The 22,941-nt window shown below is 48.7% G+C and overlaps 3 protein-coding genes across 6 annotated transcripts; 2 read left to right on the top strand and 1 right to left on the bottom strand.

Moving 5' to 3' along the window:
• Positions 1-883: 883 nt before the first annotated feature.
• FICD (FIC domain protein adenylyltransferase) lies at positions 884-5,651 on the top strand. Of its 3 annotated transcripts, none has more exons than XM_066331581.1 (3): positions 884-974; positions 1,518-1,853; positions 3,174-5,651. In XM_066331581.1, the coding sequence occupies exons 1-3, from the start codon at positions 899-901 to the stop codon at positions 4,244-4,246; spliced, it is 1,485 nt and encodes a 494-aa protein (XP_066187678.1). In that variant the 5' UTR covers positions 884-898; the 3' UTR covers positions 4,247-5,651. The 3 variants fall into 3 exon arrangements, with proteins under 3 accessions (XP_066187678.1, XP_066187675.1, XP_066187676.1); XM_066331578.1 differs by having other exon boundaries at positions 931-974; positions 1,488-1,853; XM_066331579.1 differs by lacking the exon at positions 884-974 and having other exon boundaries at positions 1,060-1,853.
• Positions 5,652-6,131: 480 nt separating this feature from the next.
• SART3 (spliceosome associated factor 3, U4/U6 recycling protein) lies at positions 6,132-20,389 on the bottom strand. Of its 2 annotated transcripts, none has more exons than XM_066331576.1 (19): positions 19,869-20,389; positions 19,251-19,377; positions 18,504-18,608; positions 17,889-18,073; positions 16,779-16,884; positions 15,942-16,066; positions 15,363-15,518; positions 14,428-14,566; positions 13,958-14,065; positions 13,494-13,571; positions 13,230-13,288; positions 12,684-12,793; positions 12,351-12,463; positions 11,781-11,857; positions 11,233-11,398; positions 10,095-10,537; positions 9,276-9,428; positions 8,016-8,203; positions 6,132-7,203 (listed from the first exon to the last, which is right to left on the bottom strand). In XM_066331576.1, exons 1-19 carry the CDS (start codon positions 20,034-20,036, stop codon positions 7,023-7,025), a joined length of 2,787 nt encoding a protein of 928 aa, XP_066187673.1. In that variant the 5' UTR covers positions 20,037-20,389; the 3' UTR covers positions 6,132-7,022. The 2 variants fall into 2 exon arrangements, with proteins under 2 accessions (XP_066187673.1, XP_066187674.1); XM_066331577.1 differs by having other exon boundaries at positions 19,767-19,872.
• Positions 20,390-20,510: 121 nt separating this feature from the next.
• On the top strand, positions 20,511-22,713 carry ISCU (iron-sulfur cluster assembly enzyme). The gene is made up of 5 exons (XM_066331584.1): positions 20,511-20,662; positions 20,749-20,862; positions 21,069-21,179; positions 21,809-21,887; positions 22,313-22,713. The coding sequence occupies exons 1-5, from the start codon at positions 20,579-20,581 to the stop codon at positions 22,405-22,407; spliced, it is 483 nt and encodes a 160-aa protein (XP_066187681.1). The 5' UTR covers positions 20,511-20,578; the 3' UTR covers positions 22,408-22,713.
• The last annotated feature ends 228 nt before the right edge of the window (positions 22,714-22,941 follow it).

The following is a 22,941-nucleotide window of genomic DNA, read 5'->3' as shown; positions in this document are numbered from 1 at the left end:
ATCCCATCAGGCTGATCTGAGCTCATCCAGCTGCTTTTGTCAACCGCAGCAAAACCAATGAACATCTGAGGGAACAGCAGCTCCTGAGAGAGCAGATCCTGCTTTTCCTGCTGAAAACAAGCCCGAAAAGGGGAACTGTCTCTGGAAAACTCCATTTGCAGAGGAAGCAGGATGGAGCAGGGGCAGCACAAGGCTAATGTGGATTGGGATGCTGGGCACGGGCACATCTGTAGAGGTTTCCCCTCAGCTTCCTCTGAAACACAGTTTAAATACCCTGACGTCCTTTCTGACAAACCAGGTTATTTTCCCCTCCTGGTGGCAATATGCATCTGGTACAAAAGCGCCTTATCACCTCGCTAGATACTGATTCTGAGGGCATGATCTGAAATTCCTTAAAACATTATCTTTACCCTCAACTTTTTCCCAAACTCTCTCTATTCCTGACCTCCAGCAGAGAGAGGGGCACAGGTGTGGAACACCAAGGTACGCTGCTACTTAAGGCCGAAAATAGCGAGCGTTTTTCCAGAACGGCCACGGATAGGCGACGAGAACTCTGTATGAAGAGAAAGAGGTGATTTTCCATGGAAATGGCCATGAATTAAATGGAATTAAACCCTGCGGGAGGCCGAGCGGGGCCTGCCGCGCTCCCGTCGCCTAGCAACAGCACGCCATGCCCTTATGTGGCAACCGCGCCCGCCCACTCCCCGTCCTGCTTTCTCATTGGCTACGCATGGTGTGATTGACGTGCGCGCTCGCCGGTGCCTACACTCCACGAGCCTCTCCCGCGCCCCGGGCGCGGCGCTTCCGGGAAGCCGCTGTAGGAAACGGAGGGGAGGAGCGCGAGGGAGGTGTCCGCTGCAACAGCCAATGGGAGAGGAGGAGGGGAGCGGCTCATCCAATGGCAGCGTGCGGGGGCGGGGCGAGGGGGCGGGGCTGCGGGAGCCGGCAGCGGGCGGCTGCGGGAGGTGGTAAAGGTGCGGGGGGACCCGGGGGGACATGGGGGGAAATCCCGGGGCAGCACCGGGGGAACAGGGCACGGGGGACGCGGGGAACCCCGGTCAGGGGCCAGGAAAGAACTAGAGGTCTTGGGCAGAGGGGATGTGGGGGAAGGCCCGGGGTGCACCGGGCAGAGCGGAGCCCCGGGGACACGGGGTGCTGGCGGGGGATTCTGGCCGGGGTTCAGGCTGGAGGAGGGAGCTGTGGGGAGGGATTACAGAGTGGTGCAGGAGCTTCTGGCTTGGGGGGTGTCACAAGCCTGGAGGAGGGTGGGGAGGAAGCTCAGTGATCCCCGCGGAACCGGCTGGCAGAGCCTGGTGCCCACGCTGCTCCTGGGCTGCATCCATGGCTCCTCCCGCTGCTGCTGTCACAGGAATGCGCAGCACATCCCATACGGTGCTTGGGGGTGGCAGGGAAGGGGATGGCCGGCACAGCCCCCAATAGCTGTGACAAACTCCGGGCACATGCACTCAAACCCACTCTTTCCCCAGGACACTGGGGGTAAAGCTGTGTGTTCCCAGGTGGGAGCAGTGGTAAAGGAGATGCTCCAGGTGTCCGTGCTGGAAGCAGGATGAATCTCGTGGCGATGGCGACCGATCCCGAGCTCCAATGGGTGTCCCTGTGGCTCCGTGTCCGGTGGGCGGCCGTGCTCGTGCTGCTCCTGAGCTCCGTGGTGATGCTGCTGCTGCCCCTGGCTGCCGTGGACAACCAGTGCCATGCTGTGCTCAAGGGCCTGTCCTTCCTGAAGAGTAAACTGGGCTCCTCGGGAATCGCCAGGTTCACAGGACAGAGCACGGAGCTGAGCGTGACCTCCAAGGGGCTGGAGCTGATGGTGCTGAAGGGAAAAGTCTCCCCAGGTGAGAGGGTCCTGGGTGGGCACAGCCGAGGACATCTCCTTCCTCACACCAAGGGGATGCTGGAGAGGGTCCAGCAGAGGCCACAGAGATGATTTGGGGTCTGGAGCATCTCTGTGATAAGGAGAGCTGGGCCGGGTCAGTCTGGAGAAGGGAAGGCTGAGAGGGAATCTCCTCATTCCGTACAAACATCTCCAAGGGGTGTCAGAGGATAGTGCCAGGCTCTGTTCAGTGGTGCTTGGTGACAAGGAGCAATAAAGTAAAACACAAGTTCCACCTCAACATGAGGAGCAATCCTCTTTCCGTGAGGGTGGCAGAGCACTGGGACAGCTGCCCAGGAGTTGTGGAATCTCCCTGCATGGAGACATTCCAAACCCACCTGGTCATCTTCTTGCTCCAGGTGACCCTAATATGGCAGGGGCTTGAAGTCTGTTGTTTCCAGAGATCCCTGACACCAACCCAGAGATCATCACCCCTTTCCTGGCCATGTCCTGTGCCCCTGATGGCAGTGACACTGTACCCTGACGGTAACAAACTGCAATTAGCTGCAATTAACACTGGCTGTAGATGACCCTGAGGTCAGGCAGGCCCTCACCAGCTCCTTGACTGCATTCCAGGGCCTTGTGCTGGCATTGCTCTGTCTCTCCAAAGTTTTTTCCTCGTGTTTTCAGTACTAGTAACTTCTGTGGAGGTAACTGGAACACAGAGAGGTGGGATACACAGAGTTAATCCCAAAATCCTGGCTGGCACAGAATGGCCTTTCAGGTGATATCAGGCTGTGGCCATGGCCTGTATCAGTCAGGACATTAATTTGGAAAACACTTAAAGGAATTATTATGATTCTAGCACTGTATCTTTGTTTGCATTAAAGCTCTTACTGCTGGGAAAACGTTGGATAGTTAAGTGGAAAAAACGGAAGTGCTGTTGGCAGCCAACATAATAATGTTAATATCATAATTTCACCTAAAAGAATGCCAAGAGAACGTGTTTAAAACACTATTTCCTCCCACATGAGGCAGTTTGGTGGCCACCTTGAGCCTGCTGCCCACAGGTCCTGCCTCCCCACGCTTCCTGTCAGGAACGGCTCTGCTGCCTCATACTCGGCCTGGAAACATGGCATAAAACTCTGGGATTGTAACCTGGAAAAAAGCTGGAACACAAGTTCTGTTCCAGTTCTTCGAGGCTGGTTTTGTTTAATTTCTGTATCAGTGAACGGTGACAGTCATAGAATATCCTGAGTTGGAAGGGAGGCATGAGGATCACGGAATTCCAGAGGTTTTCAGTAAAACTCACTGCTGTTTATCTGTTACCATTTCATTCCAGAGGTGAAGTTGGAAGCCAGAGCAGCTCTGAATCAAGCCCTGGAGATGAAACGCCAAGGGAAGCGGGAGAAGGCCCACAAGCTCTTCTTGTACGCCCTCAAAATGGACCCGGATTACGTGGACGCCCTGAACGAGTTCGGGATCTTTTCTGAGGAGGAAAAAGACATCCTCCAGGCCGACTACCTGTACTCCAAAGCTCTGACCATCTCCCCCCACAACGAGAAGGCTCTGAGCAACCGGGGCCGGACACTGCCCTTGGTGGAAGAGATCGACCAGAGGTATTTCAGCATCATCGACAGCAAGGTCAAGAAGGTGATGGCCATTCCCAAAGGGAATTCCGCCCTGCGCCGGGTGATGGAGGAATCCTACTACCACCACATCTACCACACGGTGGCCATCGAGGGGAACACGCTGACGCTGTCGGAGATCCGGCACATCATCGAGACCAGGTACGCCGTTCCCGGGAAGAGCCTGGCGGAGCAGAACGAGGTGATCGGGATGCACGCGGCCCTCAAGTTCGTCAACACCACGCTGGTGTCGCGCATCGGCTCCGTCACCAGCAGGGACATCCTGGACATCCACCGGCGCGTGCTGGGCTACGCCGACCCCGTGGAGGCCGGGCGGTTCCGCGCCACGCAGGTCTTCGTGGGCCACCACATCCCGCCCCACCCGCAGGACGTGGAGAAGCAGATGGAGGAGTTCGTGCAGTGGATGAACTCGGAGGACGCCACGAGCCTGCACCCCGTGGAGTTCGCGGCGCTGGCGCACTACAAGCTGGTTTACATCCACCCCTTCGTGGACGGCAACGGCCGCACCTCGCGGCTGCTGATGAACCTGATCCTGATGCAGGCGGGGTATCCGCCCATCACCATCCGCAAGGAGCAGCGGGCAGAGTATTACCACGCCCTGGAGGTGGCCAACGAGGGCGACGTGCGGCCCTTCATCCGCTTCATCGCCAAGTGCGCCGAGACCACGCTGGACATGCTGCTCATCGCCACCACTGAGTATTCCGTGGGGCTGCCCGAGGCGGGAGGCACCGCTGACTGCAAACAAACCATCCCTGTCAAGACTTGAGGGTGTTTTGGGTGACTCAGGAGCTGGTGAAGCCGTGGGAGAGCAGGACTCCAAGGCAGTCAGTTGTTGCTGCTGGGAAATGACTGGACGGGAGGTGTCATTTGAGCGTTTTATTTAAAGTGTCTTACGTTTGATTAAATTAATGTAATTTATTTATAGACGTGATGCCGAAAGGAACGGGGGATGGCGGCTGTGCGCTGGAAGGAGGTGGGGAGAGATGTCAGAGGGCCCAGAAAAATGAACAAAAATTGAATTTCTTGAAATTAAACTTTGAGGAGCAAATCACAACCCTTCGCCCAGGCAGTCAGCTCTACTATCTGACCTCAGCAAAGTCTAAACTGAGTGGGGTTTGTGTTGCCTCTTCCCTGTAGCTCCAAAACACATCCCTGAAGGAACAGCACTCTCCCAGCTGTGTCCATCAGACACTTTGGTGTCAGTCACACAGGTCCTGAGCAGCAAGGAGGCTGAACTCCAGCCCTAAGGCATCTCTCCCCTCCCATTTCTGTGGCACTTTGCACGTTTACTTTCAGCTGCCTTTCCTGGGGTGAGTTTTGTACAAGTGGGAAGTGTTTGGTTTGGGATTACAGGTTGTAGGAGTGGAACAAGAAGAGAAAACTCTGACTTACTTGAGGGAGGACTCAGAAAACACTTCAGCCAACAGGAACCCTGGGAAAGCACAACTGTCCTTAGACATTTCAGTGGAGAGGTTGAAAGGAGCTTGTCTGCAGAACTGTGGGCAGAAAAGGTCATCAGGCAGAGCCAGGAGACACCATTTGTGCCAGTTCGGGAAGAATGTGTACAGGAAGTTTGCCAAAAAGTTCCGTTTCTTTAGTTTAGATAAGGGAACTTTCACAATTAATCACTGGTCGTGTCATTACTCTGATAAATGTGTCAAGAATCACTCGAGGCCTCTGTGTGCTGCAGGGGCAGTGCAGTGCCTGGAGCTGCTGAGCAGTTCAAAGAATCACTTTTTCCTTGGTTTTTAAGGTCAAAGTACCCACAGATCTCCCTGCCCCGAACCTGCCAGGTGTGAAACAGCATCAGTTGATCCCACCACCTCCAAGCTAACAAAACTTCAATTTAAAATCCCAGTTTAGAGCATTTAACCCCCTTGACAAAAGCTGCCACGCTGTCCCAAGCTTAGTTCTCTTCCCTTTTAACTCTCTCTTACTTGACAGGGAGTTTAGGACACGTTTTAGAGAAGCAGAAACCAGGATGAGACTGAGAGTTCTCTGAGCACTGCTGCCAGGGAAAGCAGACAATACAGGAGGAAAGGTGTCCTGTCCTTACAAAGCATGTTATTTTTGTAGCGCAACGTGAGTATAAATAATGCACTTTAGAGCTCTGTGGGGGGTGGAAAAAATGTTATTTTAGTAACAGATTAATAAACTATTTTAATATTAAAGCTTGGTTTGGAAGAGGCTGTTCTCAGAGCACACTTGGCTGCAGTGAACTAAGTGGTTGTGGAGGAGGAAAGGCCATGGGAGAGATCCTGGTTCCCTCAGCCACGTGACAACATGAGCAGAGTCATCATTTCAAAGTAAAGCCAAGTGAAATCAGCACAGAAAATAGTGTTTTATTTGCAGCAGTGTTCATGTGGTCCAAGTGAACTCAGCACTGGGGTCTCCCCTCCCACATCCACCCCCTCTGGCTGGTGACTTCCCAGGGTAGTTGGCAAGCAGGAATGTTTCTATCCAGGATCACACCACTGTTGGAAAGTCTGAGGTGATGACTGAAGTGATTTCAGGACATTCAGAGCTGATGGAATGAGCTGCTTCAAGGCCTGAGGGACACTGAGCACACCTGAGAGATGAGGTACATCACTAACACCCAGCTGCCAGAGAAGTGCAGTTCCAACACCCACATTTAAACAGAAGCAACAGTATTTATAGAAAACCTTTGAGAACTTGAGTTTAATAAACCAAGAAAACGTCAGCTTGCACTTCACAGTTGTACAAAACCATACAGAAACCACCTGCAAAAAGACATGAGCTAGCTAGGAAAACTAACCAAGAACAACCAAAAACCTGGTCCTCAGCAACAGCACGTCCAGCTTCATGGGAAACAAAAATTACCACCTAAGGATCAGCTCCTTACACTTGAAAATAATCATCTCAATGTCCTTTACAAATACACCATATAAAAAACAGGTCAACTGGAACAGAACAGGAACTGGATACATATATATGTATATCTGTGTATCTACATATACACACATATGTATAGAAACTCTCCCAATACTAAAAGAGGCCATTGTGGTGAAGTTGGAGCATCTGCTGTTGGATTCTGCATGGAAGGAGATGACAGTCCCTGCGTGCGTGGGCTTGGGTGGAGAATGGGGCTGTTGGCAGAGAGAATGTCTGCAATCCCAATCTGAGCTGACCAGTGGAGCTTGCTGAGGTCCTCCCATGGCATCTCATTCGTCAATGAAAGAGAAAATCGTTGGAGAGTACTCCAAGAACTCCATGTGGCATCCGAGCAGTGCAGGAAAGATTTTCCCCCCTCGTTACCCTCAATATGAGGGATCGCATTAACGCCGTTTCGCCAGAACAAAAGTGTAACTCTTTGCTCTTAGAGGAAAAAAAAAAAACCAAACCAAAAAACAAAACCACCACCTGGATTTGTGCCATCCTCCACTGATCCCAAGGAATGCAGCAGTCCAGTATTTACATGGGATTGGGACGGGCATTCTCTCCTGGCAAAGCTTAAGGACACAACATGGCTTCCAGAAAGGCATTTCACATTGGACCAGACCCGCTGAGTGCACACTCCCTGCTCACTTTTTCAGGAGCATCTTGGCAAAATCAGCATTGGACATCTTTTTAGGCTCTGCAGGAGGGTCAGAGGACGCTGCTGGTGAGTTCTGGACCATCCCATTCTCAGCCTTGGCCACGGGGTTGCTCTGACGCTGCAGCGCCCGGGGCATCATGGAGAGCTGTGTCCTTCCCTTCCCTCGCCTGGAAGGGGAAAAAATTCCCATTAAAACATGCTCTTTCAACTTGGGGGAACAACAAGGGCTTGTTTGCCATGAGGAATGCACATTTCAATTATTCCTGTCATTTGTTTCAGGGATAAAGCTTTGCATGGGTGCCTTTGAAGCACCCGAGTTCTGGCAGACAACAACTGCCCCACAGTCCCCAGGATTGAAGCTCTGTTTATCCACAGGGGCTCATCCAATACAGGAATACTAAAAGATGAAAGGAGCAGCCTTAATGCTCGCTAGGAACAATGGCTGAGGATGTGGAGGTTATTAGGGATCAGTGCCAACATCAGATCCAAAGGGATGGGCAATGCCTGATCCTCTCATCACTACAGAGCTGTTCCTGTGGATAAAGAGGAAGAATCTCTTTTTCCTCATCAATCCAACAACTCTTTTTTTTATGGTTCAACACCTTTTAAATGTTTTTTCAGATTCATACAGTCCTACACTGATTTGGGTTGGAAGAGGCCTTTGAAGATCACCCCGTTCCACCCCTTGCCATGGGCAGGCACACTTTTCACTAGCCCAGGTTGCTCCAAGCCCCATCCACCCCAGCCTTGGACATTTCCAGGGATCCACAGCTGTGCCAGAGCCTCCTCACCCTCACCCTTCCAACATCCCATCTAACCCTGCTCTCTGACAGTGGCAAGCCATCCCTTTTACCCATACAAAAAAAACCCCTCTCTCTTCTCCTTTTCCTAAGGCTCTATATTCCAGCTAACACTTCCAAACTTTAGCATGTGAAGAAGCACAGGCAGGCAGCCCTCCCTCAGCCCCTCCCTGACTCACGCTCCATAAATCTGCCGTGGCACCAGGGGCAGGGAAGGCAGGGTGGCCTTGGTCCGGTCCGGAAGCTTCCGGAGCGGAGGGTTGCTGATCATCACCTTGATGACGTGGTCCTTCACTGTCAGCCCGTCCATCTTCAGCACAGCCTGTGAGGCCTGGGCTTCATTCTCATATTCCACATAAGCCAGGCCCTAATTTAAGGGAAGAAAGAAAGCTTCGTTAGGTTTTAGTGGTCCTGTAGTGGCTGATGAGGAATTTATAAATGAAGGGAACTCAAGTCTCAATGTTAATCGCTCCCAGTTGTTCTCTTTATAACCTGTGTTTCTTGTTTCTCACTCCTGATGACCTCGTGTGGAAAAGGTATTAAAAAAGGAAAGAACCACCCCAAAAATGCTAATAAAGTAAATATAATGAAGTGCCACAGCAGGCTCACACAGAGAAGGGCACCACCTCTCCCTGCTGTTACTCTTTTAAATGACATTCAAAGCCTTAAGCTGCATTTTTTGGATTATCCAGTTTTTCACACAGGAGAGGCATGAGGTTTTACATAACTTTCCCAAAATACATTTATTTGTGGTTTAAACATAATCCCAGCTCAAACTAAGCTCAGAACAAGACTCAAGAGCACTCATTACAAGGTGTGCACACAACAGGAACTGCACCTGAGGTGGTGCAAAGGGCAAGAAAATTCACTTTAAATCCATGTCCATCATTCCCAGGATATCCCCGTGGACAGGACCCACCACACAGACACAGCCCTGGTGTCAGGTAGAGTTTTGGCAGAGCAGCAACTGGCTCAGAATCCCTTATTTAAAAAGGAGTAATTTATTCAGGGATGGAAATAATGAGCCCTGTCAGAGAAGGGGCTCATTTCTCACTGGCAAATCCCTTCCTGCAGCAGATGGAGGAACAAAAGCCTCAGGAAACTGAGGAAAGGAGAATGGGAATTGGTAAACCCCATTAAGCCAGTTATTTGAAAAACAATCCTTTACAGACTTGCCTGTTTTTACTATCCTGGAAGTGCTGTAAACACCTCCCCCTCCATCCCATTTTTCTTGTGCAATTTAAGAAGTATTTTGGAAAAATTCCTTCTGGTTTTCTGCACAAAGGCACATTGGGTTGTATAAATCTAAGTTCTTTCACAAGTATAAATACAAAACCACACTGGCAACTTAATGAACCCAACTTTTTTGTCTCTAGACTCCATGACAAGCTTCTTTTTGAAGGATTCCTTAAAACCAGGAGTGTGTTGAGGATGCCTACCTTGGGTTTTCCAGCTCTGTTGGTGACCAGTCGAATGTCCTTCACATTCCCATGGGCTTTACACACCTCCTCCAGCTCTTCCTTAGTGCAGGAAAATGGCAAACCAGATATAAAGAGTTTATGTTTCTCCAGGGTAGTGCTGTACCGGAACACCTGGAGGAACAAAAAAGATGTTGGTTCACAAACCAGCAAGAAATTCCAAGGATTACAATCCCATACCTCAAAAATAATTCCAGTTTGTGGGATCCACAACTGCCTCAAAGCCACGAGTAGTGTTTTGGAAGGTATCTGCACATAGACAGAAAGGACTTGGGACTAAATGCTACTGAACCTCTTCCCAGTGAGGACACACACTGAGAACCACAGAATATCCTGAGCTGGAAGAGATCCAGAAGGATTAGAGCCCAATTCCTATAATAAGGTATTTATAATATTGTCTTCTTGCTCAGCTGTCACTACAGGAACATCAAATTTTTCTGTGCAGGAACTCCAGAATGCAGAAATCCCCTGATTACAAAACTGAGCTCTGGTACAGAACATCCCCAGCCAGGGGATTGGGTAACAAATGCTGACCAAGAAAGCTCTTCAGAGGTTGAACCTAGGTAGGTCCCACCACTGAACTGCTCAGATCAGCAGATTTCTACAAATCTTGAGCAAATTATGCCAATCCTGGTGTCTGGCAAAGTAACAGAAGATGCAAAAAGTCCCAAAAAAAGAGTTTAAAGAAGCGTGACACAAACTGACTGGATTTGAACACCCTGGATTCCACCAACTCCCTTCCCCAGATCCACTGTCCAAGAGGAACCAACAAAACTTCACCTTGAAGTCAGGATTCTTGTTCTTGTCCACACAAGGAGACACAAACATGGGCCTGCCCTCCACAGCCGTGCGATCCAAGGCCAGCGCCTGCCGAGCAGCCTCCTCCTCCTTGAACTGCACATAACAATAACCCCGGAAGGTGCCCTTGTTGTTGAACACTGCTCGGATCTCCACGACCTCCCCACAGCTCCCAAAGAGCTCCTTCAGCTTGGCCTCGGGCTCTGCCATGGTGTAGGAGAGGTTGCTGACAAACACGGTGACTTTATCCTTGCTGCTGTCGTGGAAAACTTTGGGGATGTCCTTGCGGCTGGTGGACCCCTTTTCCTTTGGGATTGCTGGGCCATCTGGTGCTTCACTTCTCCCAAAGAGCCCAGTCTCCACTTCCATGTCCTCTTCAGGGAGCACTCCATCACCCTCTCCCCTGTGCCTCTTGCTGGGCAGCTCTGATTGATGGAATTGAAAGAAAAAAAAAAATTACCCCATTTCCTTCCCCATTGGAACTTCTCTGCCCTCCATTCCCACTGTGGAGCTTGGAAATGGCATAAATACAATGACAGGTCTTAAAGACACCAAATGAAAACCTCCCTCAGGTTTTAAAGAACAAATAACAACAGATTACTTCACCAAGACAGTTTTAGATGAAAGCAACTGGAATATTTGTTCCTTTTTTTTAATCTAGTCATAACTGACAGTTGCTGATTCATGTTCTTTTTCTTTCTCTAATGGGTCTTTAAAAAAAAAAATCTAAAAGCTCACAAAACTCCCAGGGGAAACAACCTATTAAAGTCTTCTGTTCCCACCTTCCAAGAGGCTGCTACAATCCTGAATAACCCAATTTAGACACATGGCTCAGAATTATAAGGTGAGTCAGAAAAATTACTTTAAAGGAAAATTAAGGAAGAAAAAAAAAATCACAATATCCAAAGTAAGAAACCCCAAGGAAACTCTGGAAGTTCTTATAAACCTGTTTTTCTCTTGGTATAAAACCATTTAGCCTTGTTTGCATTTCACTCCCACACTGAAGACTTCCCAGGAGAAAGCAGCCCTGGAAAGACACCAGTGCTGGCAATTCCTCAGCTCCTTCTACCACAAGACAACCAATAACTGCCAGAGCCCTGCAGTTTTAATTTATTTTTACCTTCTTCTTGTCCCCATTCACCCTCGTCATCCTCATCCGCTTTGCGCTTGTCTCCAATCCTGGTTTTTTTGGCTTTTTTGGAAGCTTTCTTCTCTGCCCTTGCCTGCTTTCTCTGCTCAGCTCTCTCCTCCTCCTGCTTTGCCAGAGCAGCTTCTTTCTCAGCAGCCTAAAACACAGATGATTCTTTTTTTTCCCCACTGGCTGCAGATTGCAGAGCACTTTCCAGAGCACTGAAGCCCAGAGGGTTTTTTTCTCCTAACCCCAACACTAAAGGGGACATCATTTAAAGCACATCCTAATTCTTTGCTCTCACAGCTTTCCTGGAGGGCACATCACTCTTGTGGCCATCCAAAGGGCAAAAGCAGAAAAACAAAAAGCAGCAAGAGGTCGCTAATCATAGTTTTAAAGCAAAAATCAATAGTTCTAGGGCTTGAAGGCATTTCAGGCTTATCTCTGGGGGAAAGACACATTAAAAATGTGACGTTCAGAGAAGCATGGACTTAATTTAGGTGTATAAAATGCTTTGGTAGCTCACAGAAAGTTCTGACCTTTGCTCTTTGTTCATTCACTCGGGCCAATCTGTTCTCAGTTTTCTGAACAGCTGCATCCCAGTCTTCCAATGTTCCTAAAGGATAAAATTAAAATAATTTTTACAAGCCTTTTATTTAGCTTTCTCATAATTCAAAGATGATACAATTCTGGAAGAGTCGCTGAGTTCATGGCACTTGCTGTTCATATTAAACATTACACATGAAAATTCGAATTTTAACAACTGGCCTGCAAGGTTAAAACAAAAAACCCGAGAGCCAAGCAGAGCAGAAACTTCTCATTAATAATGCAAAGCTCCAAAAAGGCATGGAAAAATCCAGTGATTTCAGAAAAGCAAGGAAGAAAAGAGCTGTCTGTGGATTTGACAGCAGCAAAAAGAAGTGAGACTTCAGTGGAGCACAAACACAGGATCAAAAGCCTGCGTGTCACCCCTGCCTAACCAGGCTAAGAGGCGCAGCAATTAATTACCTTCTGCCAGTCACTTAGTTACTTTCTGTTAATTAATCACCTCCTGCCTGTCACTCAGTGACCTTTTGTCACTTGGTCACCCCCTGCCAGTGCCCAGGTACCTTCTATCCTCTCGAGGGTGAGCAGCACCTCGCAGACGTGCTCGGGGTAGTCGCTGGTGCACTGCACTGCTCGGTGCAGGGCCTTCCTGCAGTGCTGGGTGTCCCCGTGGGCCCTGCAGGAGGGGACAGGACACTGAGGGCACAAACCACACAGAATTCCAGCCATGCAAACATTCCCCCTCCTCCCCCAGCTGCTGCAGCACTTCTGGAAGCCGCAGCAGAGCCGCCGCAAGAACTTCAAAAGTGGTTTGCAAACCCAAATGAAACACACTCGTTCTAAACTATTTCTCCCACAGATGAGGAAGCTAAAAATTGAATTAACCAAGCTCCTACCTTTCCAGGTTGTAATATTCCAGCCACATGTTGGCATATTTGGCATTTCCTTTAGTCATGATGTTGTCCCAGAGCTCCCTGGCTTTCTGCATGTTGTTACACAAGCGGGCCTGCAACGGAGCATCCAAAATATCCTTCAGGATTATCTGTTCAACATCATTAACCCCAAACCAAAAACACCCACAGATGCTGCAGACAGACCCAGGAAGATACATCTGAGCCTTACAGTGTTCAAAATCAACACCTGACACAATCCTACTACTGAATAATCCTTCCCTGCCCATCTCTCCCATTAGTCTTGGCTCTGGCTCCCCCATCCATTTGATTTTGGTCATTATAAAAGTTAGAAAGATGTTTCTGAATTTTTCCTTTTGTTGTTGATGAATGTACGTAATAACTACTCAGACTGAGAACTTGGTTTGTGTTTAGGAAGAGCAAAAATGGATTAGGGAAGGATTGCATTCCATGGCAGGAATGTTAAAACATTTTACTTAAAATCCATTTTATCAGGTTCAGCAATTTAAATACAGCAGAGAAAAACATCACCTCAATTCTTGCCCAGTTCTGCATGATGGTGCAGGATGGATCTCCACTTTCACTGAACCCTAGGAAGAAAAACAAGAAGTGTTTGTTGCACTTGGCTCTTGGAAATATAGTCTTTATTAAACAAGTCCCACATGGTGATGAAATCTTTATCTGCAGCTTCCTGAAACATTCAAGATTCTTGAAGACAAACTCTGTGTGGAGAACTGGTCTTATGAAAATGATTTTGAAAAGGAATAAAACAATACTTGGGATGGTTTCACTTACTTTCTTCTACTTCTTGTTTCAAGTACTCCACAGCTCGTGCAAATGCAGAGCGCAGCTCCTCCAGCTCCTTACTGGAGTCTGCAGGAAAAAAAAAAAGAAAGAACAGCCTTAAAATAATAATTTAACTTTCATTTCCCACCCAATAAAACTTTCTCCTTAACACCCACAATGATTTTATTGGGTAGCAGAGGAAGATTAAATTTTTACTTCTTGCTTAAATTTATGATTTCATTATTAGCAGAACTTACTACATGAATCATAAAAAAAAAATCAGGTATCAAAAATATAAGGCAGGGAATTTCTGCAATAGCAAACCAACCAAATTCCCAGTTTTTATAGACATTAACTGGCCAGGAAATAATTTTTGTGAAAGACAAAAATGCTGTTAATTTTCTTAAAAAAGTAATATCCAAGAAGTACAAAGAAAATAGTTTAGATATTTATTCTGTATTTATCATACAGACCTTGTGTAAAATCCACCCTTCTCCTCAGGTAATCCAGGTAGGCCTGCCAGATCTCTACATAGTCTGTTGCTTGAATAAAGCCTGCATTCAGAGCTTTTTCAAACATTTCTGAAAGAAAAATGGGGGAAAAATCAGTTACTTTCCATATACTGTCAAAATTAGCATTGATAACACAAAGAAACATCTACACAAGCATCACTGGTTTCTGGGAAGAGAAGAAAAGAAATGCTACACAATAAACTGGTTTAGAAAGTGAACTGAAAGGCAGCTGAATTCAGGAATGTTCATTCCAAGCTGTTCATTGATTGCAGCTCAGGGTGAAGCTGCTCAACCAAAGCAGCTTTGCCCTTGCATCACCTGCTGCCCGCGACAGCAGCAGGATGAGAACACATCCTGCAAGTCCCATTTGTCCCAGGCTGTTTGGAGTGCAGAGAGCAGCCCTGAACTGCATTTGCTGGCTCTTTCCTCACCAGAGATGATGCTGTGCTCAACCCTGTGCCTCTCCATGGCCAGCAGGTACCTAATCCACAGCCCAACAGTCCAGGGGCAGTTCCTGACAGCACGGTCGTGAGCGGATAAAACCAATTCCTTCACCTTCAGCTGCCTGTCCTGAAAGAATCACACAAAGAAAAGTGAAGTTCCTGTCAGTCAGAGAGACCACCTGAGCCAAACTCCAGCTTATAAAGAGCCAGCACCTAAAACCCAGTACTTTCACTTTATATTTAAAAAGCTCAGGTGTGTATTTTAAATTCTGTATTCCTAAAAACCCAGTGAACACCTTCCAGTGAGGAAGAATGTGCTCAAGAGAGAACTACCACGCCAGTGAGGTGTTTTTTGCCGAACTAATAAACATAATAAAGGCATTGAGTGAATTTCCAACTGTTCCTAGAATGTCAAGGACACAAAGAGAGAGCACACCTAGCCTATTTGTGTAGGTGTTGTTCCACCTGCAACCTGCTGTGTCCAGCTGGGAAGAGAAAGAGATGATGGAAAAACTGAGCCTGGATAAGCTCCTGCAGGGAGTCACCCTGATCCCTTAATCCAGCCACCTTCTGTCCTGCCTCTGGAGCTCAGCATCAGCTTCAAACTGCCCTAACAAACCTCCCTGGAAACAGGGACTGAACATCTGGGTTTGCTTCAGTGCCCACACCCCGTAATTCTGCAGAGAAAACACAGCTAGAGCAGAGCAAAGTGAGAAATGCTCACAAGAGCAATAAACACATCCCTGAAAACAGGAGGAAACCAAAGGTGAGGTGAAAGTCAGTCTGTGGAAGATTGACAGACTAAAGGACAGGACTGAGGTAGAACTTACTGGCTGTTTATCAGCAACTGAGGTTAAAAAGAAACAAACAAAAGTAAAGGCAGGAAAACAAATCTGCAAACATTCATGGGTTCATTTCCTTACCAAATACTGGTTGTAGCGTGCCCAGAGGTCTGGGACAAGGCAGTTCTCAGCCAAAGCTCTCTCATAGATCAACTGAATCCGAGCTGGGTCACCTGCTTTCATTTCAAAATCAATGTAAGCTTGGTATTCTGCCAGCTTTGGGGTTTCAGCACCCAGCTGGAAAACAACCAGGGAGACACAACATCAAACTCTTCGACAAAGCAAGACTCCAACAGTTCAGCTGTTCCTCAGAGCAGCTCTTGTTCAAGACTTCACACAAGGAATTTGTCTCTATATCAGAAGCTGTTGATTGTCATACACTTCTGAATGAGCCTGAAATCAGCCACATCCTGGGTTTATTCCCCTTAGCCTAATGCTGGAAAACACACCCAGAGTCCTGGTGTGCACCTCAGGATGGCCTGGCAAACTCAATGCACTCCATAATTTCCAGTATTCCCAGTCTATAATTCTCAGTATTCCCATTGCTGATGAGTCCCCAGCTAGGGACTAGAAAAAATAATAAATTTGGGAAAAAAACAAAAAATCACCCCAAAGCAATTCCCTCCTAGTTTTAAAGGAAGGTGTAAGTGCCAGCATTACCAGTGCCTCCTCGTAGGGTTTACACTTCTCCAGCTGCTGTAGAGCTTTTTTGTAGTTCTTTATTGTTATTTCTGGAATGGGCTCTTCTGACCACTCCTCATATTCAGCATATGAAGCCTCCATGTCTATCAAAACATGAAATCCCATCAATAATGCACTCATGAAACTAAAAATTCAGATTTCAATCTATGTTTGGTTCTAAGACAAATTCCTATTTTTATTTATATAACATTTATAATTTAATTATAATAAACACTCAAATTGTTATCCTGTTTTGGTCCTTACTGTCACACTGCTGCATTCTTAAAGGATTCAGACATTTCACCTCACACAATGTCCTACAACAAACTCAGGGCAAGTTGTATTAAAGCTGCTCATTTGGAATTAGAAAACCAAAGTGGCAAAATCCTCCCCCCAAGGCTTTAGAGAAAAGAGGACCCAAATTCTTTCCAGATGGAAATGAAATCAAAAGAACTGTGCTGAGCTTTCTCCCACGAGCAAGAGAAGAGACTCAGGGAGCTAGAGAAGGCAGAATTCCAACAATCCAGCTGCCAGATACTCCCTACCAAGGGTTTTATGGAGCAATCACAGCTGAACTCCTCATTCCTAAGTCACATTTTTGTGCTCCTCACTTGCACTTTGAACATCCTCAAATTCCCAACCAGGTGACCCAAGTTCCAACAACTCAGAACATTGCTGATCCAGAGGGATCTGTGCTTCATCCAAGAGAGCACAAGATCTCCAGCTGCACTTGGTGTGGCTGTGCCAGGAGAATCCTGATGCCTGGAGCATCACCCAGCTGCTCCAGGCCCTGTGTCCCAGCATTCCAGCCCTTACCCAGCAATGGGATTCCCAGCTGGCGCCGGAACAGCGCGTGGATCTTCTCGAGCTGGCCGCACAGCACCTGCTGCTGCTCCGGGGATGGAATGCTGCCAGGGGCTGGCTGCAAGGAAAAAAACAGGGAAATTCAATCCATTCCCTCCAGCCCCAGCTGATGGACATGAGAGGGAATTGTTTATGAGCTGAGGGAGCTCAGATCCAAGTGAATACATGATCCTTGAAGGGCACACAGGGCCAAAAATGAAATTTCAGCATTTCAGCCGCTGCCGGGAAAGCTAAAACTTGGGAACTGCTCCTCTTGGAAGGTGGATGAATGGGAAGAGTATTCCTGACTGAAAGCTGACACAAGCACAGGGAAATGATCACCTGAGAACAAGGAAGTAGCAGGTGACTGTGCCATTTCACAACCCCACCGTGCTGCCAAAAAGGGTTTCAGTAAATCCCTGGGGTGAGGATCTAAAACTTCCAGCCTTAATTGTGTTTGGGAATGAAAGAACATCCTCCTGTTACTCCTTTATAAGGGATTGAAAAGGACCTTTAAAGATCAAACAATTCCCACTGCCACCATGAGCAGGGACATCTTTTAACTCCCATCTCTTATGTAGCAAATTATCAAAAATAAGGAAATATTCCCATTCTGGCCATCTTGGAAAGGTCACTTTTGCAGATATCAAACTGTACATTCCAGGGATAAAATACCCTCATCCAAAAGTCTGTGGTTAAAATACCCTCATCCACAGATTGTGGAATAATGAATGAATTAAAAGCTGCAGAGTCTAGAAATTTAAACTTCATTGACTCTGTGCACAAACAGCCACAGAACACTGTTTAATAATGGAACATTTCAATTTAAAGCTGTTCTTGGCACTGCAGTCAGCAGCAGAGCCAAACTTTGCGCCTGGATTTGAGATGATTTTAGGATTTTACTGAAACACAAATCCATTACTTTATCAGCCAAATCCACAGAATGGTTTTCCTGGGGCACAGGCTTGGTTTTTACAGCTGGGAAAAAACAACTGAGACACAACAGGGACCAGACAGCTCCAGGTGACTCTAGAAGCTGCACCACAGCTTTTTTGGGATGGGAGTCCAGAGGAACAGGCTCACCTGTGCTGTTTCCAGGATGGCATTCTCAAATTCCCTGTAGGCCTCCCACAGGGCTGTGCCCTTGGTCACATGCAGCCCCACAGCTGTCAGAGCCCGCTCGAAGATCGACCGGACCTTCTCGATGCCTCCTTCCTGACCAATGCCTCCAATGGAGTACTGGGCATATTCCAGCCAAATTTCAGGACCTAAACAAGGTGAGGAGAAACATGATTGGATCTTTTCAAGAATGGTAACAAGGAAATGGAGCTCTGCTAGCCAAGTGACTCGTGTGCCGCATATAAAAACACGTGGAGATGTTCTTTATCCAGAAAATTAAAGTATTTGGGAATTGTATTTATGCTGTTGCCTCAGCAGCAGGCACAGTTTACTTCTGAATGGTGCCACTCTTGTGGTTTTGCTGACAAGGACTGGCCCTGCCTGTCACCTCTGCCACAGAAACCACAGCAGGGATGCACCAAGATGCCTGAACAGCAAATTCCCAATTCCTGAGCTGGGACCACAGAGCTGTCACACTCTGCATGATAACTGAAACAAGAAACTTTCCTACTAAAAAAATTTAAAAAGCCAAATCTGGATGTAACAAAACCCATTTTAAAGCATTTCTGAATGACTTACAGATGTAATCTTTGACAGCTCTTTCGAAGAGCTCATAAACCTTCTCTCTCTCAGAGACCTCTGAAGCCATTTTTATCTCATCCTTCAACCAGTCCAGCCAAATTTCTAAAAGAAAAAAGTTTAGAACACATCGTTAATATTCAGAAAAAATAAGTTATGCTCACTTGCTGAGTTTTTAGCAACAGACTCACACCAAGGAGAGGAATTTTAACTTCCACAATTCCTAATTAATTTCAGATAAGTTGGGCAGAGACCTTTTAAATTGGTGCTAAACAAACACCTTTTTACTAAAGGGAGAAGCTGGAATTTCTTAGGACTTTGAAAATTATCCTATTCCACTTCCTGCTATGGGCAGGGACACCTTCCACCATCCCAGGTTGCTCCAAGCCCCGTCCAACTTGGACTTGGACATTTTCAGGGATTCAGGGGCAGCCACAGCTTCTCTGGGAAACCTCTGCCAGGGCCTCCCCATCCCTTCCCAAGAATAAAATCCCACACTGAGCAGCCTCTGCCGTATTTCCATTGCCTCTGAGCAATGAGTAAAAAGAGAAATCCCCACTTCAAGCATCCACAGTTTCCACCAACAGGGAACTTCCTTTGCTGCCTGTCTACAAAATGTCATTTTTAGTGGGAGTTTGCCGAGCTCTGGATCACATTCCCTGATTGAGGGGGATGAAAAGTGACCCAAACGTGCTCTTTCACTACTGAAGCATGTTGCACAGGTGGAGAGCAGAGGATGCCCCGTACCTTCAGTAAGGGGGAAGAGCTCACTCATCTTCTGCCGAGCTCTGCGGAGCTTCACCAGCTCTCCCTCCTGCCGGAGCAGCTTGATCAGATCCAAGTGACAGTTGTAGTCAAAGGCATTGATGGAAAGCTTTAAAAAAAAATAATAAAATCAATTTTAAAACCCGTGTTGAGTGATGGACGCGAAGAAGGCAGAAAATAAATGGCACAATTCTCTCATCGTGGGATCACAGAGGCAACACAGCACAGAGTTTCCTCAGATTTAAGCTAACCCCTTGACACAGCTCCGGCCGCTCCCTCGGGTCCCGCCACAGAGGGAACTGTGATTTGATTTCTTTAAAGGCAATAAAAAAACGCGGGCAGCCGGCTCAGATTTCTCAATGAACACCAACCGCCTACTAGGACTTCCCTCTTATTTCCCTCTCAAAAAAAAAAATCCCAGGCTGGTCAATTTTTATCTCACACTCCAAACATTCACGGCATAAAATCACGGAACATCCCGAGCTGGAAGAAACTCACAAGGACCACAGAAATTCACACCGTGACGGTTGTGACACCAAATGCCGGGGCAGACACGGATTATCCCCATTCCCGGCACACCCGCTGCTCCGCCGGGCCCACCTGCTCCTCCAGCCGCTGGATCTCGGCTTCGTTCTCCTTCTCCTCATCCTCGCCGTCCCCAGACGAGTCTGAGTCGCCCTCATCATCCGAATCGCCGCCCGACTCGGGGTCACCCTCCGGCAGCCGCTTCTCCTCCTCGGCCGCCGCCTCAGCTCCCGCCGCCGCCATCTTATGCAGCTCGGCTCGCCGGCCGCCGCGGCTGCCCCCGCGCCGCCCGTGCCGCCTCACCGCCCGCAGAACCGCGGGGAAAGAACCGGAATCCTCAGCCCGACCCGCCCTGAGCTCGCCCCCGCACCGGGACCGAGCAGCGCAGAACGCGGCCGCGGCGCGGCCCTTTGTGTTCTGGCCCGTGGCACAGGCAGCACCGCGGCCACCCCGCTGTGTGGCCGTCAGGGGGCCTCCGAGAGGGTCGGTGGCGTGCGCGGCGCCGCTCTCCCGCCATATTGAGAGTGGCACCGCGTGCCGCACGAGCACCGGCTGTGGCGATATGGCGCGATTGAAAGGCCGTTTCCATCGTTTATTTATTTACTCATCGTCTGAACCACAGCAAGAAACCCTTCCCACACGTAACCTTGAGCGCTGGCGCCGCGCGGCGGACGTATGACCAGGGAGAGAGCCGGGCTCCGGAGGCGAAGGGGCGTGGTTGGGGCGCGGCCAACCCGCCCGAGGTTATAAAAGGGACTCGGACCCCGCTCCTCCCCTCAGTTAAGATGGCGGCGCTGAGGGCGGCGGGGGCGGCGCTGCTGCGGCCCCGGCCCGGGCCGGCCCCGGCCGCGGTGGGCTACCACAAGAAGGTGAGAGGCGAGCGGGACACGAGGAGGGACAGGGTGGGGGCGCGGGGTGACACTCGCTGGCACTCGCTGACGCTGTGTCTTGGCAGGTGGTGGATCACTACGAGAACCCGCGCAACGTCGGCTCCCTTGACCGCAATGCCAAGAACGTGGGCACCGGCCTGGTGGGCGCCCCGGCCTGCGGCGATGTCATGAAGCTGCAGGTGACCTTGGGGGCCCGCTGGCTGCTGGGTGGGGTCACATGGGGCTGTTGCGAGGGTGAAACCTCCCGTGTCCCCTCAGGGGACAACATTGGCTTCCCTCATGCCCGCCCCGGCCGTGCCCTGTGCCCGCGGCAGGGCCAGTCCCGCTCCCCGGGGCCCGGCTGGGCTGAACCGGGCGCTGAAATGTCCCCAAAATGCTCCCACAGGTGGAAGTGGACGAGAACGGCAAGATCGTGGATGCTCGCTTCAAAACCTTTGGCTGCGGTTCAGCCATCGCCTCCAGCTCGCTGGCCACGGAGTGGGTCAAAGGGAAAACGGTGAGGGAGCTCCGGGAGAGCTTCAGAGCTTCCCATGTGCCTGTGTTCTCTGTAGGGATCGTGTAAGAAGTGCTCTCCAGGGAGTCCCTGCACTACTTTGTGCTGTAGAAGTGACTTGCCAGCGCTGTCCGGGTTTCATTTGTAGGGCAATAATTGTCTTTTTCAGCAACCATCAAGAAATCATTAAGGTTGGAAAAGTCCACTGAGTACATCAAGTCCAACTCTTACCCAGAACTGGCAGCTCCACCACTGACCATGTCCCCAAGTGCCACATCCACATGTTTTTGAGCAATTCCACCAGGAAATTACTTTGTGTATTATGCAATGAGCAATACCAGGCTGATAACAGAAATTTTAGTTACAGGGAGCCTTAAGATCAGTTAGATTGGTTTATCTACCAGCAGTAAATGCACCTCAGTGTTGTGATAGAGGATGAACAGACTTGGAGCAGCCCAAGTGGGGACAGTCTGTGACACTGATATGTCAGTCAGGCATTCCTTAATTCCCACATCCCTCCCTGCCCTGGGCAGCTGAGCTGATTTCCCCTGTGGATTCTGCTGGCTCTGGAGCACTAAACCTTCTTAGCAAACACAAACAGCAGCCTGTGACCATCTCTGCCTGTGTTTCAGGTTGACGAAGCGCTGAAAATCAAGAACACAGATATTGCCAAGGAACTCTGCCTTCCCCCTGTCAAACTGCACTGCTCCAGTAAGTGAAAACCCTGCATCTCACATACTCTGGGAATACCACAGTTGCTTCTAGATGCTGTTTTCCACACAGTTTCTGCGTGATGTTGTCCTTAAGAGAAAACTTCTTCACATTTTTGGGTTAATTCAAGAACGTTCAGGTCATTTCAATATTTTGGAGCCCGTGGCTCAGCAGACTGATAATAAATGACCAGATTCTGAATTACATTATTGTATGAAGTTATATTACATGGAAGTCAGCACTGTAGGAATTCAGTATTTCAGGAATTCCATTCAGCTTCTACTCCTAAGATCAGTCTGCTGATCTTGTTAGCTCACTGCTGCCCGCTTTTCCTTTTACCTCATCTTTCGTCCTAAAAGCCCTTGAATTGTCCTTAAAACCCTCTTTTGGTTGACTTTTTTTTTTTTTTTTTTTTTGCTTTGCAGTGCTGGCTGAAGATGCCATCAAGGCTGCCTTGGCTGATTACAAACTGAAGCAGGAGCCCAACAGAGAATCGGACAAAAAAGCCGACAATGCCTGAACTGCCTGCTCAGCTTCCCCTCCTCCCTGCTCACTCTGCAGTGCAATTCCCGAGCTGTAGTAGGACCCTGTGCACTACTCAAGCTGTAAGATACGCACAAGTTATGCACAAAGTGTCCCTGTGGTGTCCAGCCACTCTGTAGTGCTCATGTGGATGGGGGCTCCCGTTCCCTCGGGAATGCCGTGGGAAGACTCTGCTCCGGAGACAAAACCCCGCTGTCCGGTACTGGAAGGGCTGCACTTTTATTTTTATTTTTTTTGGGAAGATGTCTAGTTTTGCCTAATATTTCATGGAATTTGGTGGGAATTGTTGCCCTGATTTGGATGTGTGTGTGAGAGCTGTGGGGCCGCCCTTGGCTCCGTCTGCGTCAGGGTTGGTTTCGCAATCCGGGGGCAAATTCCTGCTCTTGGAGTTCTCGGACCCTTTGCAGGTGCCAAAGGGAAAAGTGGCCAGGAAACACTGGTGGTTTCTGCTCCTATCCTGTCACTGCTTAATTTTTGAACCTCTTGTTTGAGGAACAGCCTGAATTTTGGG

Source organism: Sylvia atricapilla, chromosome 17, assembly GCF_009819655.1.
Source record: "Sylvia atricapilla isolate bSylAtr1 chromosome 17, bSylAtr1.pri, whole genome shotgun sequence".
In the NCBI taxonomy this organism is placed as follows: Eukaryota; Metazoa; Chordata; class Aves; order Passeriformes; family Sylviidae; genus Sylvia; species Sylvia atricapilla.
This window is presented reverse-complemented; position numbering and strand designations above follow the sequence as displayed.